Consider the following 12,175-nt stretch of genomic DNA (forward strand, 5'->3'; position numbering starts at 1 on the left):
GCTGGTAATAAATGTTAGCAGACGACTGCTGTTGTCTGCTGAAATCTCGGCGCAACGAAAATTAATCGGAGCGGAATAGTAATAACGGAGGTGGAGCTACATTTTCAGTCTGCTATTTTGCCTTTTATCGAGAGCCAGGCGCCGAGACACGCGCCTCGGGCCTTCGCGTCCTGTTTATTCTGGGGACCTGCGGAACAACTGTCTGCAGGGCCGTCTTGGATGATGGTGGATCAGCACTAGCTGCTACCACCGAGGGGGCGGATGGAGTTGCTACAGGACCACTGACTGTGACCTCTGTAGACTCCTGAGACCGATGTGGTGCTGCCCCCTGCCGCGCCACATTGGCATAGCTTATTTGAGGTAAGAGCGAAAGCATCTTTCTTGCTTCAAAAAATGAAATTTTCTCTTTTACTGTAATAGCAATCACTTCCTTCTCCTTCTTCGAACAGGGACATGATCGTGAATACGCTGGATAATCCCATTTGCAGTTCACACAGCGTGGGGGAGCGTTACAGTTTTCAGAAGGGTGATCGTTGGCACTGCATTTTGCACATGCTTCTTTGCCTCTACATGATTGTGATGCGTGGCCGAACCTCTGGCACTTAAAACACCGCCTCGGGTTCGGTATGTATGGCCTGACATTTATCTTTAGGTATCCTGCGTCGAGAGAGGTGGGGAGAATACTAGTACCAAATGTGAGGATCACATGTTTGGTCGGGAGTTGTTCATTGTTTCTTCGGATTCTAATTCTTTGCACTTTGATCAGATTTTGTTCTTGGAACCCCTCGAGGAGTTCCTCGTCACTCAAACTGAGAAAATCTTCCTCAGAGATAACGCCACTGCAAGTGTTTAATGAACGATGGTGAGAAATTGTCACTTTGATTTCATCAATACTGGCGAGTTCGGACAGCTTTTGCACTTGTTCTTTCTTCTTCAATTCAATTAACAGGTCTCCGCTGGTCATTTTCGAGGCTTTGTAGTCTTTTCCAATTTTTTCCATGAGGCATTTCGCCACCAAGAAAGGGGATAGCTTACGCATACTTGGTGTTCCTTCACTATGCAAGGCGTGGTAACGTGGAATGTTGTCTAGGTCGGTTCGGAGGGAAAATTGAAAAGGTGCATCGGTGCGGCCTCTTTTCAGAGGCCGATCTGGAAGTCGCGGAGAAGCTTCTGCCATATTATGGTTTCAAAATTCGGCGGCGGTGGGAGCCACCCACCACCGAGCCCAACAAGGGGACGCTACAGGTTCTGAGCAACCTGCACACGCCAGCTATGCACCGCCACTATAACCTAATGCATATAACCAAGACTGGATATACTACACACGGTTAACCCTTGCCGCCAGGAAATTCGGAAGTAAGAAGTGAAAAGAAGACAGGAAAAATGAAAGGGCTAGAGAGAAAGACGAAGATTGAAGAGGAGGACAGGAAAAGGCGACTGCCGATTTCCTCCAGGTGGGTCAGTCTGGAGGAGCCGTCTGCGTGAAGCAGAGGCCAAAGAGTTGTGTTGCCTCCGCCGAGGAGCCTTAAAGGTCCGAACACACGGCATCGGCTCAACCTTCAGGATCCCCCTTTCCCCGGACACGGCTAAGCCGCGCACGGCTACACGCGGGAGGGCCCAACCCTCGAGTGCTCGGGTACGTGGTGTTGCAGCACACCAAATGCCTGCTGACGCAGACGCCCTGCGGGGCGAAAACACTGTAAAACCTTTGACCCTTTCAATTTATCTTGGAGTCTTCTACCCTTTTGTGCTAATAACAAGTCACTAAGCACGGGGGCTATGCATGAGCCTATGCATACTCTCCGTTTTTGCAGGTAAACCTCGCCGTTTCAGGAAATGAATGTAGAACTTAGTTACACTTGAAGTAGTTCTAAAAAGCCGCCAACGGAAAGGCCGGCCTTGTTTTGGAATTCAATTGATCCTTTTCCTTCTTGCTTGTGGGAAATAATGCCGGAGACGTATTTTCCCCAGCTTTCTCTTCTAGCAGTGTGCCGTGTTCGTCTTCCTTGGGACTTTATGTGCCTGAAGTTAATGAGGTTCTCAGTTGTTGGACACTGGCCCAGCCTTTCCCAAGCCTTAGTCTGTTTTTTCGCCCATTCCTGCAATTCTCGTTCCACCAGGGCACTCGTCTTTTCTTCGGAGCCCCATTCATTTGTGGGATGCACTACAATGCGGTGTCAATGATAAAAACAGTAAAATAAGGAACGGCATCATTATAATAAAATCGTTAAGAGTGCTTCGAAGCACATATGTCCTCGTTGTAAATTTTTCCCAGTCTGCAGATGCAATCTTCCATGGAGGGCCGTGTGGGGGAGGATCATGTTCTCTTGTAGATTTGAGGCACACAGGAGAATGGTCACTGTCATAACGGTTCTGAATAACGTTGCATTCTAACAGGGTACTAAGGTCCGGGATGCAACGCTTAGGTCTATGTAACTGTATGTGTTACGTGCAAGGCTGTAAAATGTTGGTCGTTCCCTATTCAGCACGCAGGCACCTGAAGAAAGCAGGATTTGCTCTATAATTCGGCATCTTGCATCGCATTGGGAATCCCCCAAGGAGTATTGTGTGAATTGAAATCCCCAAACAATACGTATGGACCTGGCAGGGCATCTATTATTCCCCTAAATTCTCTTCTGTGGAGCCGAAAATTGCGCGGTATGTAGAGAGAACAAATGCTGACACTTTTTCTAAGCAGTAACGCCCGAACCGCAACTGCCTCAAGAGGTGTTTGAAGTTCTAGAGCACAGCATGCTACGAACTTATCAGCTATTATTGCTACACTGCCGGACGAGGTGTTGGCATCGTCACGGTTTTTGCGAAAAAATGGGCAATTGTGACAGAAAGCCTGACTTTGTTGGTTTTAGGTTTCTCTTGTACACACGGTACCTTGGGATTATATTTATGTAAGAGTTCTTTAACGTCGTCGAGGCTGTGGAGAACTGTAACGTTCCAATGTAATATTGGCGTACCAATGTTATTAATATGTGCTGTGCGTTTAAGAGAGAAAAACTACTTTAGCTCACAGAACCTTTTCCAGGCCCCGTGATGCGGGTTTTGTCTTTTTTGGCGCGCTCCTGAGAACTGTGCCGACCTTTCGGCCTCTGGGATGCCGAAGCACCTTGTGATGCATCCATGGCCTCCGTCGAGGTGTTGGATGTCCGCTCGTGGGTGTTTGGGGCTTCTCTGCACGTGCAGAGGCCCTTGAAGCACTAGAGACCGCAGACCCTGAGGGCTGCTGGCTCTTGCTGCGTGGCGGAAGAGCACTAGCTAGTCCAGCAGTGGGGGCGAGTGGCGATGTCACCGGTCCACTCTGGGTGGTCCTAACGGCCGCCGAGTATCGTTGTGGCCGTGCCACTTCAGAAATTGTAGGTCCCTGTGCAGTTTAGAGAGATGCATGCGCGCTTCTTTGAATTAGATGTTTTCTTTTACTTCAAGGGTTACGATTTCTTTTTCCTTCTTCCATGAAGGACAGGAGTGACAATAAGCGGGGTGTTCGCCGTCAGTTTCCACAGTGGTTGGGCCGCTGCAGTTGTCCAGTGTGGTCTTGGGATGCGCACTTTTCACAGGTGGTACGGCCTCGGCAGCTCGGAGAGCTGTGACCGAATCTTTGGCATTGAAACATCGTCGTGGATTTGGTATGTATGGTCTGACATTAATTTTCATATAGCCTGTTTCGATTCTTTCGGGGAGTGGGCTGGTTCAAAAGGTAAGGATCAGTTGTTTTGTGGGTATTTCCTTATCGTCTCGACGGATCTTGATTCGTTGCAATTTCGTGGCATGCTGTTCCTTCCAGCCCTCTAGGAGCTCCGCTTAAGCCAATACTGGCAAGTCCTGTTTTGAAACTACACCTCTTGTGCTGTTAAATGAACGGTGAGGGGTTATCGAAATTGCGGTTTCACCAAATGAAACAAGATTTGTCAATTTGTCGTGTTGTGTTTTGTCACGAACTTCAAGGAGAAGGTTGCCACTGGCCATTTTTGTAATTTTGCATTTAGGGCCCAGAGTGTCAGTGATGCACTTTGCAACAACAAACGAAGCGTTCTTACGGTCCTTTGGTTCGTTTCGGTATAGATGACGTGGAAATGTGGGAAGATGTCTTTGCTCTTGGCAAAAAAGTTAAAGGATTCATCGGTGCGCCCTCTTTTCAAGAAAGGACGATCAGCTAGCTTTGGGAATTAGCTTGAAGCCATAGAAATATTCAAATTTCGGCAGCTGGTGGCGCACAGCCACCCACCATGGAGCCCAACAGAGGGACGTGACAGGATTCTGTATGAATGCAGCCTGCCAGTGCCAGCAGTACACAGCCACTATAACCTAATATATACACCCAAGATTGGATACTTACGCACGGTTAACCCTTGCCACCAGGAAATTCAGAAATGAGAAGTGAAAAGAAAACAGGAAAGATGAAAAGGATTGAGAGAAAGGCAAAGATTGGAGAGGAGCACAGGAAAAGGCGACTGCCGATTTCCTCCAGGTGGGTCAGTCTGGAGATGCCGTGTATGTGAAGCCGAGGCCGAAGACCCGGGAGGCCTTAAAGGGACACTAAATGTTAATATGAAGTCAAGTTAAAGTGGTACAGCAATGTTCTAGAATGTCTAAGACGTCAATAAAATCGCGAACAGAGCTTTATTAACCGAGAAATTGAGGTAAATGCATGACACGGTCTGAGACCCCCCAGCAACATTCCGGTACTAGCCCGATGACGAAGGCACTCATCATAATTTATGTTACTAATACTCAACTACTCATATTAAAAAGATCATTTTATTCGATTATAAGACGAAAGAAAATGCTGCTTGTCTACTTCTATTCGTTTCTAAAAAAATAACATTTTGACGTTACCATTCAGTATTATGGGTAGTCTTAAGGTTTCGTTTTCGCTCGACTCTGCGCGGCGCGCGCTTTGTAGTTTCGTTATCGCGTCGTGCTGTGTGGGTTCTGCTGGCTCGCAAAACTTTCATTTGGAACAAGCAGCGAGAATGCCACGTCCATGCAGCGAGAATGCCACGTCCATGTGATGTCGTGGGATGCCCGAACGGTCCGCGGAACTTGGCCAAGGGCAGTTGCAGCGGCGAATCCAACGTTACTTATCACTGTGTGCCAAGGAGTGAACCTCTCCATTCAAAGTGGTTAAGTGCCGTACCTCTGCTACAGCGCATTGGCAAAGAGCCAAAAATTCGCGTAGTGTGCTCGCTGCGCTTTCGTCCAGAGGATTACGAGTTCAACGCCGACTTACTGAAGTCGTGTGGAGTGCCTTTTAAAGCAATGCTTTCTTGTAGCGTTGTTCCGTCGGTCTTGCCTGCATTCTCCGAAGCGCAAGAACTGCAGGACGAAGACGGGGCGGTGAGTGTGGCATTTTTTCATTAAGGAAAAGCTACAAATGTGCGAATATTTACAGCCATGACATGCTTTTATTTTCAAGCTGAACATAGCGAATCGGAAGCCAGCGTTTCGATAGTCGACACCTCCAACAAAACCGACATGAAGGTACGCAAAATGCGCGAAAACTGGCTATTACGGGCGCTCTGGCTCGATGACTGCACTGACAGAAGTCACTGCACAAACTCGGTGCACCTGACGTGTTCGTTATTTTCTAGGCGACTCGTGACGCAGGGACAGATGGAAGCTTTTCGTCGAGCACTGCCGAAAAAAAGTTGCAGTATTATTGGAAATGCGAAATCTGTTTAAGTTCGTCTGCCCGGCACGAGCATTGGCGAGTTCGCTTCTGGTAATGTTCGCACTTTCCGAACTGGGCTTATCCGGCTACGATAGAGGATACGTTTACTTACATATCTTCTTGTTCTTATGTACACAGCCACACTGAAGTCACGAAATGCAGTTTTTTTTTTTTTATGACGAGGTATATCGCAAAGGTAGTAAAACCGTCGTTTCATTGTGATTACTCAGGCTAATGATGTGTATTTCATAGCTGTTGTGTAACTAATTGATAACTAGTATTTATAGGGAGTATGTACTGAAACTAGGTCGCAATGTGGCGCTACGGTGCCTTGCGTCGGATGCCATGTTTGTGGTTGTGCTTCGCTGGCTTGGCTGTGCAAACGCTCTTGTTACTGACGCTTTCAACGATCAGTTCGCGACAAAAAGCTGCTGTGTACGTCTCATTCGGTGCGACTGCAGTCTAACATGCAACTCAGCGACTACGCAAAGTCGCTGCCTGACCCCGAGCGCAGCAGATACATCATCAAAATCACGAAATGCGGCGGATATGACCCGTTGGCGCTGTCCGACGACCACTTTACAAACAGTGTTGGTTTTTATCTAAGTGTCGACCGTGCGGACATCAGAGACTATCTTGTCCACAGGACGAGCTTCGTGACGCGGGAGCGGCTAAAGAGCTATAAATCCCTGGAGGCTCATAATTACGTCACCAGCGGTCTCGTGGAGCTACCAAGAGTGAAAGTTCGTGATGGCAACGTCGTCGTCGTTGGAAAGGTAGGCTGTACTTATGTATTGTGCCGCATGTCAGCGGCTTGGGGCATTTTTTCAGTCGTCCATAAATGTAGCGATGGAGTAAGTAATGGATGCGGCGCCCAGTCTGTCGCACTTGTTGCTAGATCGCCGGTGAAGTTGCTGACATGTTCGTGCTTCATACGCCTGAATTCGTGTTCACAGTGTCTAACCACGTAAGCTAAACACTGTGATGTATCTTTTCTCCCTATGCAGGTCCGCCACTCTCAGGCGTTCAGAGATAAGCTGCTGCTGCCGTGGCTGTTGGTTAAAGCTGACACGGAAGCTTTGTGCGCGCACTGTACGTGCATGACCGGCCTCGGGGAGGCGTGCTCACACGTTGGAGCAGTGCTCTTTTAATTGGAGGCTGTTGTGACACGCCGGGATGGTCGACCATGCACAGATGGGCAAAATGCATGGCTACCGCCTCATCTCTTCAGTCTGGAATGCTGACCGGTGGCAGAGATGGACTTCGCGTCTTTCGCAATGAAGAAACGCCGCCTGGACGACACAAAGGCTGCCTCCCGCGACCCACCAAGTGTTGAAATGCCCAAGCCGAGAGAGGACGAGCTGTTAGTTTTTCTCGTCATTTAGTAAATCTGAGGGTACGCCAGCACTTCTCTCGTTTGCTCAAAAATTTGCTGACCCCTACATTCCCTTGGGCTTGAAGTACCCTAAGCTCCTCCTCCGCAATCTGCAAAGGAAGCAGTGCCCAATTTCCTTGGAGGATGTACAGGCAGAATGCCATAATGTCTTGCAGGACCTCTCAATTGAGCCTGATGTAACTTTCTTCGTCTCTTTGTAGCTTGCTTACAGCCAAACCTTGCTAAAAAAAAACTAATTGTGCAGGTTGTTATTGCTGTAATGTGCCGTGCACCCGTGTGTCAGCACCTGTTCACAATGATAATTTATGCTAAACCTGCACATGCTGCCTGGGCACTTTTCAAATGTATGCAATATTCTCATGAATCTACATCCTTCACCCGCCGTGGTTGCTCAGTAGCTATGGTGTTAGGCTGCTGAGCACGAGGTCGCGGGATCGAATCCCGGCCACGGCGGCCGCATTTCGATGGGGGGCGAAATGCGAAAACACCCGTGTATTTAGGTTTAGGTGCACGTTAAAGAACCCCAGGTGGTCGAAACTGGAGTCCTCCACTAAGCCGTGCCTCATAATCAGAAAGTGGTTTTGGCACGTAAAGCCCCATAATTTAATCTACATCCTTAAAGCATTACAGCAGAACTAAAAAGAAATCGAAAGGATAAATATTTGTTTGTTTGCACATGAATTGCAATTTCCTGCAGGTGTGTGCATTGATCGAGAAGCAGACAAAGGCCCAATCTGCATCCGAGAAGTGGCATTTATTTCAGACTGCACGTATCACAGCTTCAAATGCAGGAGCGGTATTTGCAACTTCATTGACCAAGCCTTCAAAGAGTCTGCTGAAGTGACTGTGCTACCCGGAGGACTGCAAATTCCAGACTGCAGCAACTCAATGGGGAAAGAAGAAAGAAGCTGCTGGGAGGGCAGCTTACATAGAGGCAATGCAGAAGCACCATCTAGGCTTTGTGTGCAACATGTCTGGCCTCCACATAACCATAGAACGACCATTTTTGGCTGCAACTTCTGATGGCCTTGTACATTGCAGTTGTTGTGGAGATGGCCTTCTGGAGATAAAATGTCCATACTCTGCAAATAATGCACTTATTTGCGAAATTCCAGAGCGGCAACGATCTTACCTTGTAGTTGATGGCAATGATGCAAAGCTATTAAGAAACCATCAATACTTCAAGAAAGTAATGATGCACATGTTTGTCCGCAAAAGAAACTACTGTGATTTTGTAGTATGGACACAGAAAGATATTTTTATCGAAAGAGTAATGTTTGATAAGGAGTTCTGCAACGAAATTGTGGATAAGTGTGTATTGTATTTTGAACGAGTTCTCCTACCTGAACTTTGTTTCCTTTATTGGACCACTGCTGCTGAAGAAGTAGTAGTGGAGCGAAGTGCAGGCAGTCAGGATGATAAATATTGCCACTGTCAGCAGCCAGAATATGGAGACATGATTAGGTGTGATGGGAAGCATTGCAGTCGACAATGGTTTCACTTCCAGTGTGTTAATTTGAAGAGGGCACCTAAATCACGGAAATGGTTTTGTAATGACTGCAAGAAGTCGTAAAAAGGGTACTGTACATTTACTAGAGGCTTTGCGCTAAGGACACATGTCAGTCAAATGGTACAACAGAGTCGCACAGGTTGGTAAGTGCGGTACACACAAATACAACCTTGTCAAGTGCGCTGACTTTTATGCCGTTGAGCACCTTCGGCTCCAAAAATTCTGTCGGAAGAGTGCTTTTGAGAAAGGAGTACTTGTTCCTGACTAACCCAATAACTCTTTCAACATGAATCTTAACATTTGCTAGCCTACGTGTTGCCTCAACAGAGTATGCAGTAAGCTGTGGCTTCCCTTTGGTGAAGGCTGGGATTTGCAGCTTCGCTCCACACATGCCCACGGCATCAGAGATAAAGAAACCCCTGTCAGCCAGCACAGAGTCGCTAGGTAGCAGGTTGCTAAGAATGCCACATGATTCTGCCAGCATTTTGTCATTGGTGTGTCCACCCCACCCTCTTGATATGTACGTAATTACACCTTGTGGAGCGATGCCAATTAAGTACTTCATGGTGTTCGCATGCTTGTACGTAGACCATGTTAATGATCTAGGTTCCATGGCTGAAGGTCTGTCCACAAAGACTTCAAAACAATCGAGAATCACTGCTACCTTCTTGCCAAATGTTTCTTGAAATGCCATTGTCATCGTTCTTTGAAGATCTTCACGTCCTGGCCATTTGATCAGACTGCTGAGCGTAATGTAAGCAGCATCAAGCCACCTTTCTACTGTCCTCGTTACGGTTGACTGGTGAATGCCAAACCTGTAAGATAAGACTGCCGAGTTGTTATATGCTTCAATAAGTGTTACTGAAGCTAATGCAATAAAGTTCACCAGCACAAGATGGCTACTGCATGCTCAAGTGTGCAGTTCTGCGTAGTGCACAAACCTTAATGTTACAAATAAATATAGGTATGGCTGTTGCCCAGAATAAGATACCTGTATGCAAGATCTTGTAACGGGACGTTAAGCCGTAACCTCATTAGGAAAACGACCATTTCCTGAAACTTGCTCAGGTGGTTTCGTAATGTATGCCTTATATGAGGCTGAACTAGGATGTAAACAGCCTCTAAAACTGCATAATTTGGCAGCCCTGTGTAAAACACAACCATGTCTGGGTTGCTGCAGAGCACATCCCTCTCTCCAGGGGCTGCCTTTGCCAGGCAACTGCGTCCACTATCCAGGTCATGCTGAAGGCGCTGGTTTTTTTCCTCCAGTGAAGAGATGTGGACTGACAGCAGGTCAGCTGTCACCTCTTTGTCCATCATGCCTGCGTGATAAATTGAATGTGTGATGGCCATATGAAGGGAAAGCACTGGTGTCAACACAATGTATAGTGATGTTACTTGTTTCAGCACCTTTAAATGAGGATTTTTATTATTCTAATAATGTATGACCTTGAATCTGCCTGTCACACTGAACTGTTTGTTATACAATTAGCTTTCAGTGCAAAAGAAACCGCAACCCTATTTTCACACCCATAATGGTCATATTGTACTGCACATATCGCACCTACACAAACAATAAGCAAAACGAGAACAAGATGACAGCCGGAGCCAATGTGTCGACATGTGGACTTGCCTTTCCAAAAGTGACATGTTGCCTTGAAGAAGACAAGTCCACTTGTCGAAATGGCTCCTGCTTTCATCTTGAATTTCCATCTTCCGCATTCCCTGTGTTTTTCCCACACCAACAATATAATTTTTGTTAAATGTTCCAAACATTTCCAGCTTAAAGGATTGTGTTTTCAACAAGTACATTAAAGACTTTACGTCTGTTCACACCACTTCGGCAAAAATCAGAAGGACATGCAGGAAAACAGGATTTGCAAGCCCCAGAAACAAAACTGCTATACTTGCATGCAGAAGCTTGGTTATTCTGCAGATCCGCTTGCAGGTGGCACCGAGCTGTGGCTACATTGTCGTGTAGAACTGGACATACCAAGCATGAAGGCTCCTCGGGAGCTGCAAAAAGAAAGCCCGCAGAAAGGAAACAAACTAGCTGAAAAAAGCAGTCTTCAGTGGAACTGACGCAACAAAACACTTTGCTTGCGTGCGCAAGTCTGAACGGCCTGACTAAATGGTTTCTCCATTTGCAAATTATTTTGTGTTGCATCTGCATGCACCTTTACTGTCAACAGCTTTAAACGCAGTTTTTGATCAGCTGTGAGAATTCATAGACAAAAGTTCAAACGTCCTTGCGCACATAACACTGAAGCCTAAATGAGAAAATGCCATGCTCCAGAGCTCCATACTCGCTTAAGTACGAATGCATAAATGTTTACTTAGCTTACATGCATGACCTACAAGGTGTTGCATTGCCGTTTGTTCTGATGAGGGTGATTCTTCGTCACATGCACAAGATATGGACATTATAATTTATGTGAAAGCAAGAGCAAATACTGGACGTTGCCCCCGACACCTTCACCGCCCCCCCCCTTTTTTCAATGTTGTGCATTGCAGTAAATGCATGCTGGCTCGTGTATATTAAATTACACAGACGCAGTACACAAGGTTCAATAATGGACAGCTCAGGGTTGGTCCAGTGCAATATGCAAATTAAAGTAGAAGAATGTAAGTGTGAAGTGACGCCTTCATACAGAAATCTCGGCCGCCGTTCCTGCAGCGATGGGCGCCGCGTTCGTGCTCGTGGTCTCCGGTCGCTGCCTTAATTCAAAGGCGTTGGCTGCAGAACTCGCACGCCTCCGTTGCTTGAGTCGCATGTACCTGTAAAAATTAGTTCGATTAGTTCATAATCACTTGTTTGACGGCGTACAAAATTAATTTGCACCTGTCGCTTGCGCTTCTTCCAGCGTGCGTCGTGGACTTGTAGCCGAGATTGAAGCTCGGCGCCCAGTCGGGATTCGCCTCATCCATCAAATAAGCTGGTCGTCCTGAAAAATATAGTCCACTGGTACGTTACAGCGCTGCGCGCAATGAATTGCACTAAAAAACTAAGCTTTAATGCCGCTGCCGTGCTTACCTGTGATTAAATGCGCCCCACAAACTCTGTAATGAGTCGCCAATTCGTCCAGGTCTTTGCGACGAATTCTGTTCAGCCACAGAGCTCTGCGCCTTGACGATAGCTCCGCTGTCCTAAGACACTGTGCTTGTTTAACTCTGGGCACGACGTGGAAGCCCAGCAGTTGAAAGTTCTCATTGTTGGGTTTGTTTTTTGACCCGTTGGAACGACCGTAGATGGTGCAGTTCACCATTGCTGCTTGACGCGCAACGTGCTCCGGTTTGGGCACTTTTCCAAATCTTTACAGCATGTATCCGTAGAGGAAGCTTCCAACGCAGCAGTATTGCAAACAACCAACGCCACATGCAACACACGAGAAACGAAAAGGCTAGGGAACACTACACAACACTTATGGAACACAGCTGCAAGTATGCGTCGGCTGTTGCAGCACAACCACAAGCATGGCGCCGGGCTCGGGGAACCGCAGCGCCACATTGCGGCCGAATTTCAGTGCATACTCCCTATTGGCATCAACGCCTACATTCAAGGAATAATCATTTTGATCACAGGTTG

The 12,175-nt window shown here is 47.1% G+C and overlaps 1 protein-coding gene across 1 annotated transcript; it reads right to left on the reverse strand.

The window, feature by feature from the left end:
* Positions 1-8,413: 8,413 nt before the first annotated feature.
* LOC140216586 (uncharacterized) lies at positions 8,414-9,909 on the reverse strand. The gene is made up of 2 exons (XM_072286958.1): positions 9,677-9,909; positions 8,414-9,491 (listed from the first exon to the last, which is right to left on the reverse strand). The coding sequence occupies exons 1-2, from the start codon at positions 9,907-9,909 to the stop codon at positions 8,699-8,701; spliced, it is 1,026 nt and encodes a 341-aa protein (XP_072143059.1). The 3' UTR covers positions 8,414-8,698.
* Between the last annotated feature and the right edge of the window lie 2,266 nt (positions 9,910-12,175).

The sequence above is a fragment of the Dermacentor andersoni genome, chromosome 3 (genome assembly GCF_023375885.2).
Source record: "Dermacentor andersoni chromosome 3, qqDerAnde1_hic_scaffold, whole genome shotgun sequence".
In the NCBI taxonomy this organism is placed as follows: Eukaryota; Metazoa; Arthropoda; class Arachnida; order Ixodida; family Ixodidae; genus Dermacentor; species Dermacentor andersoni.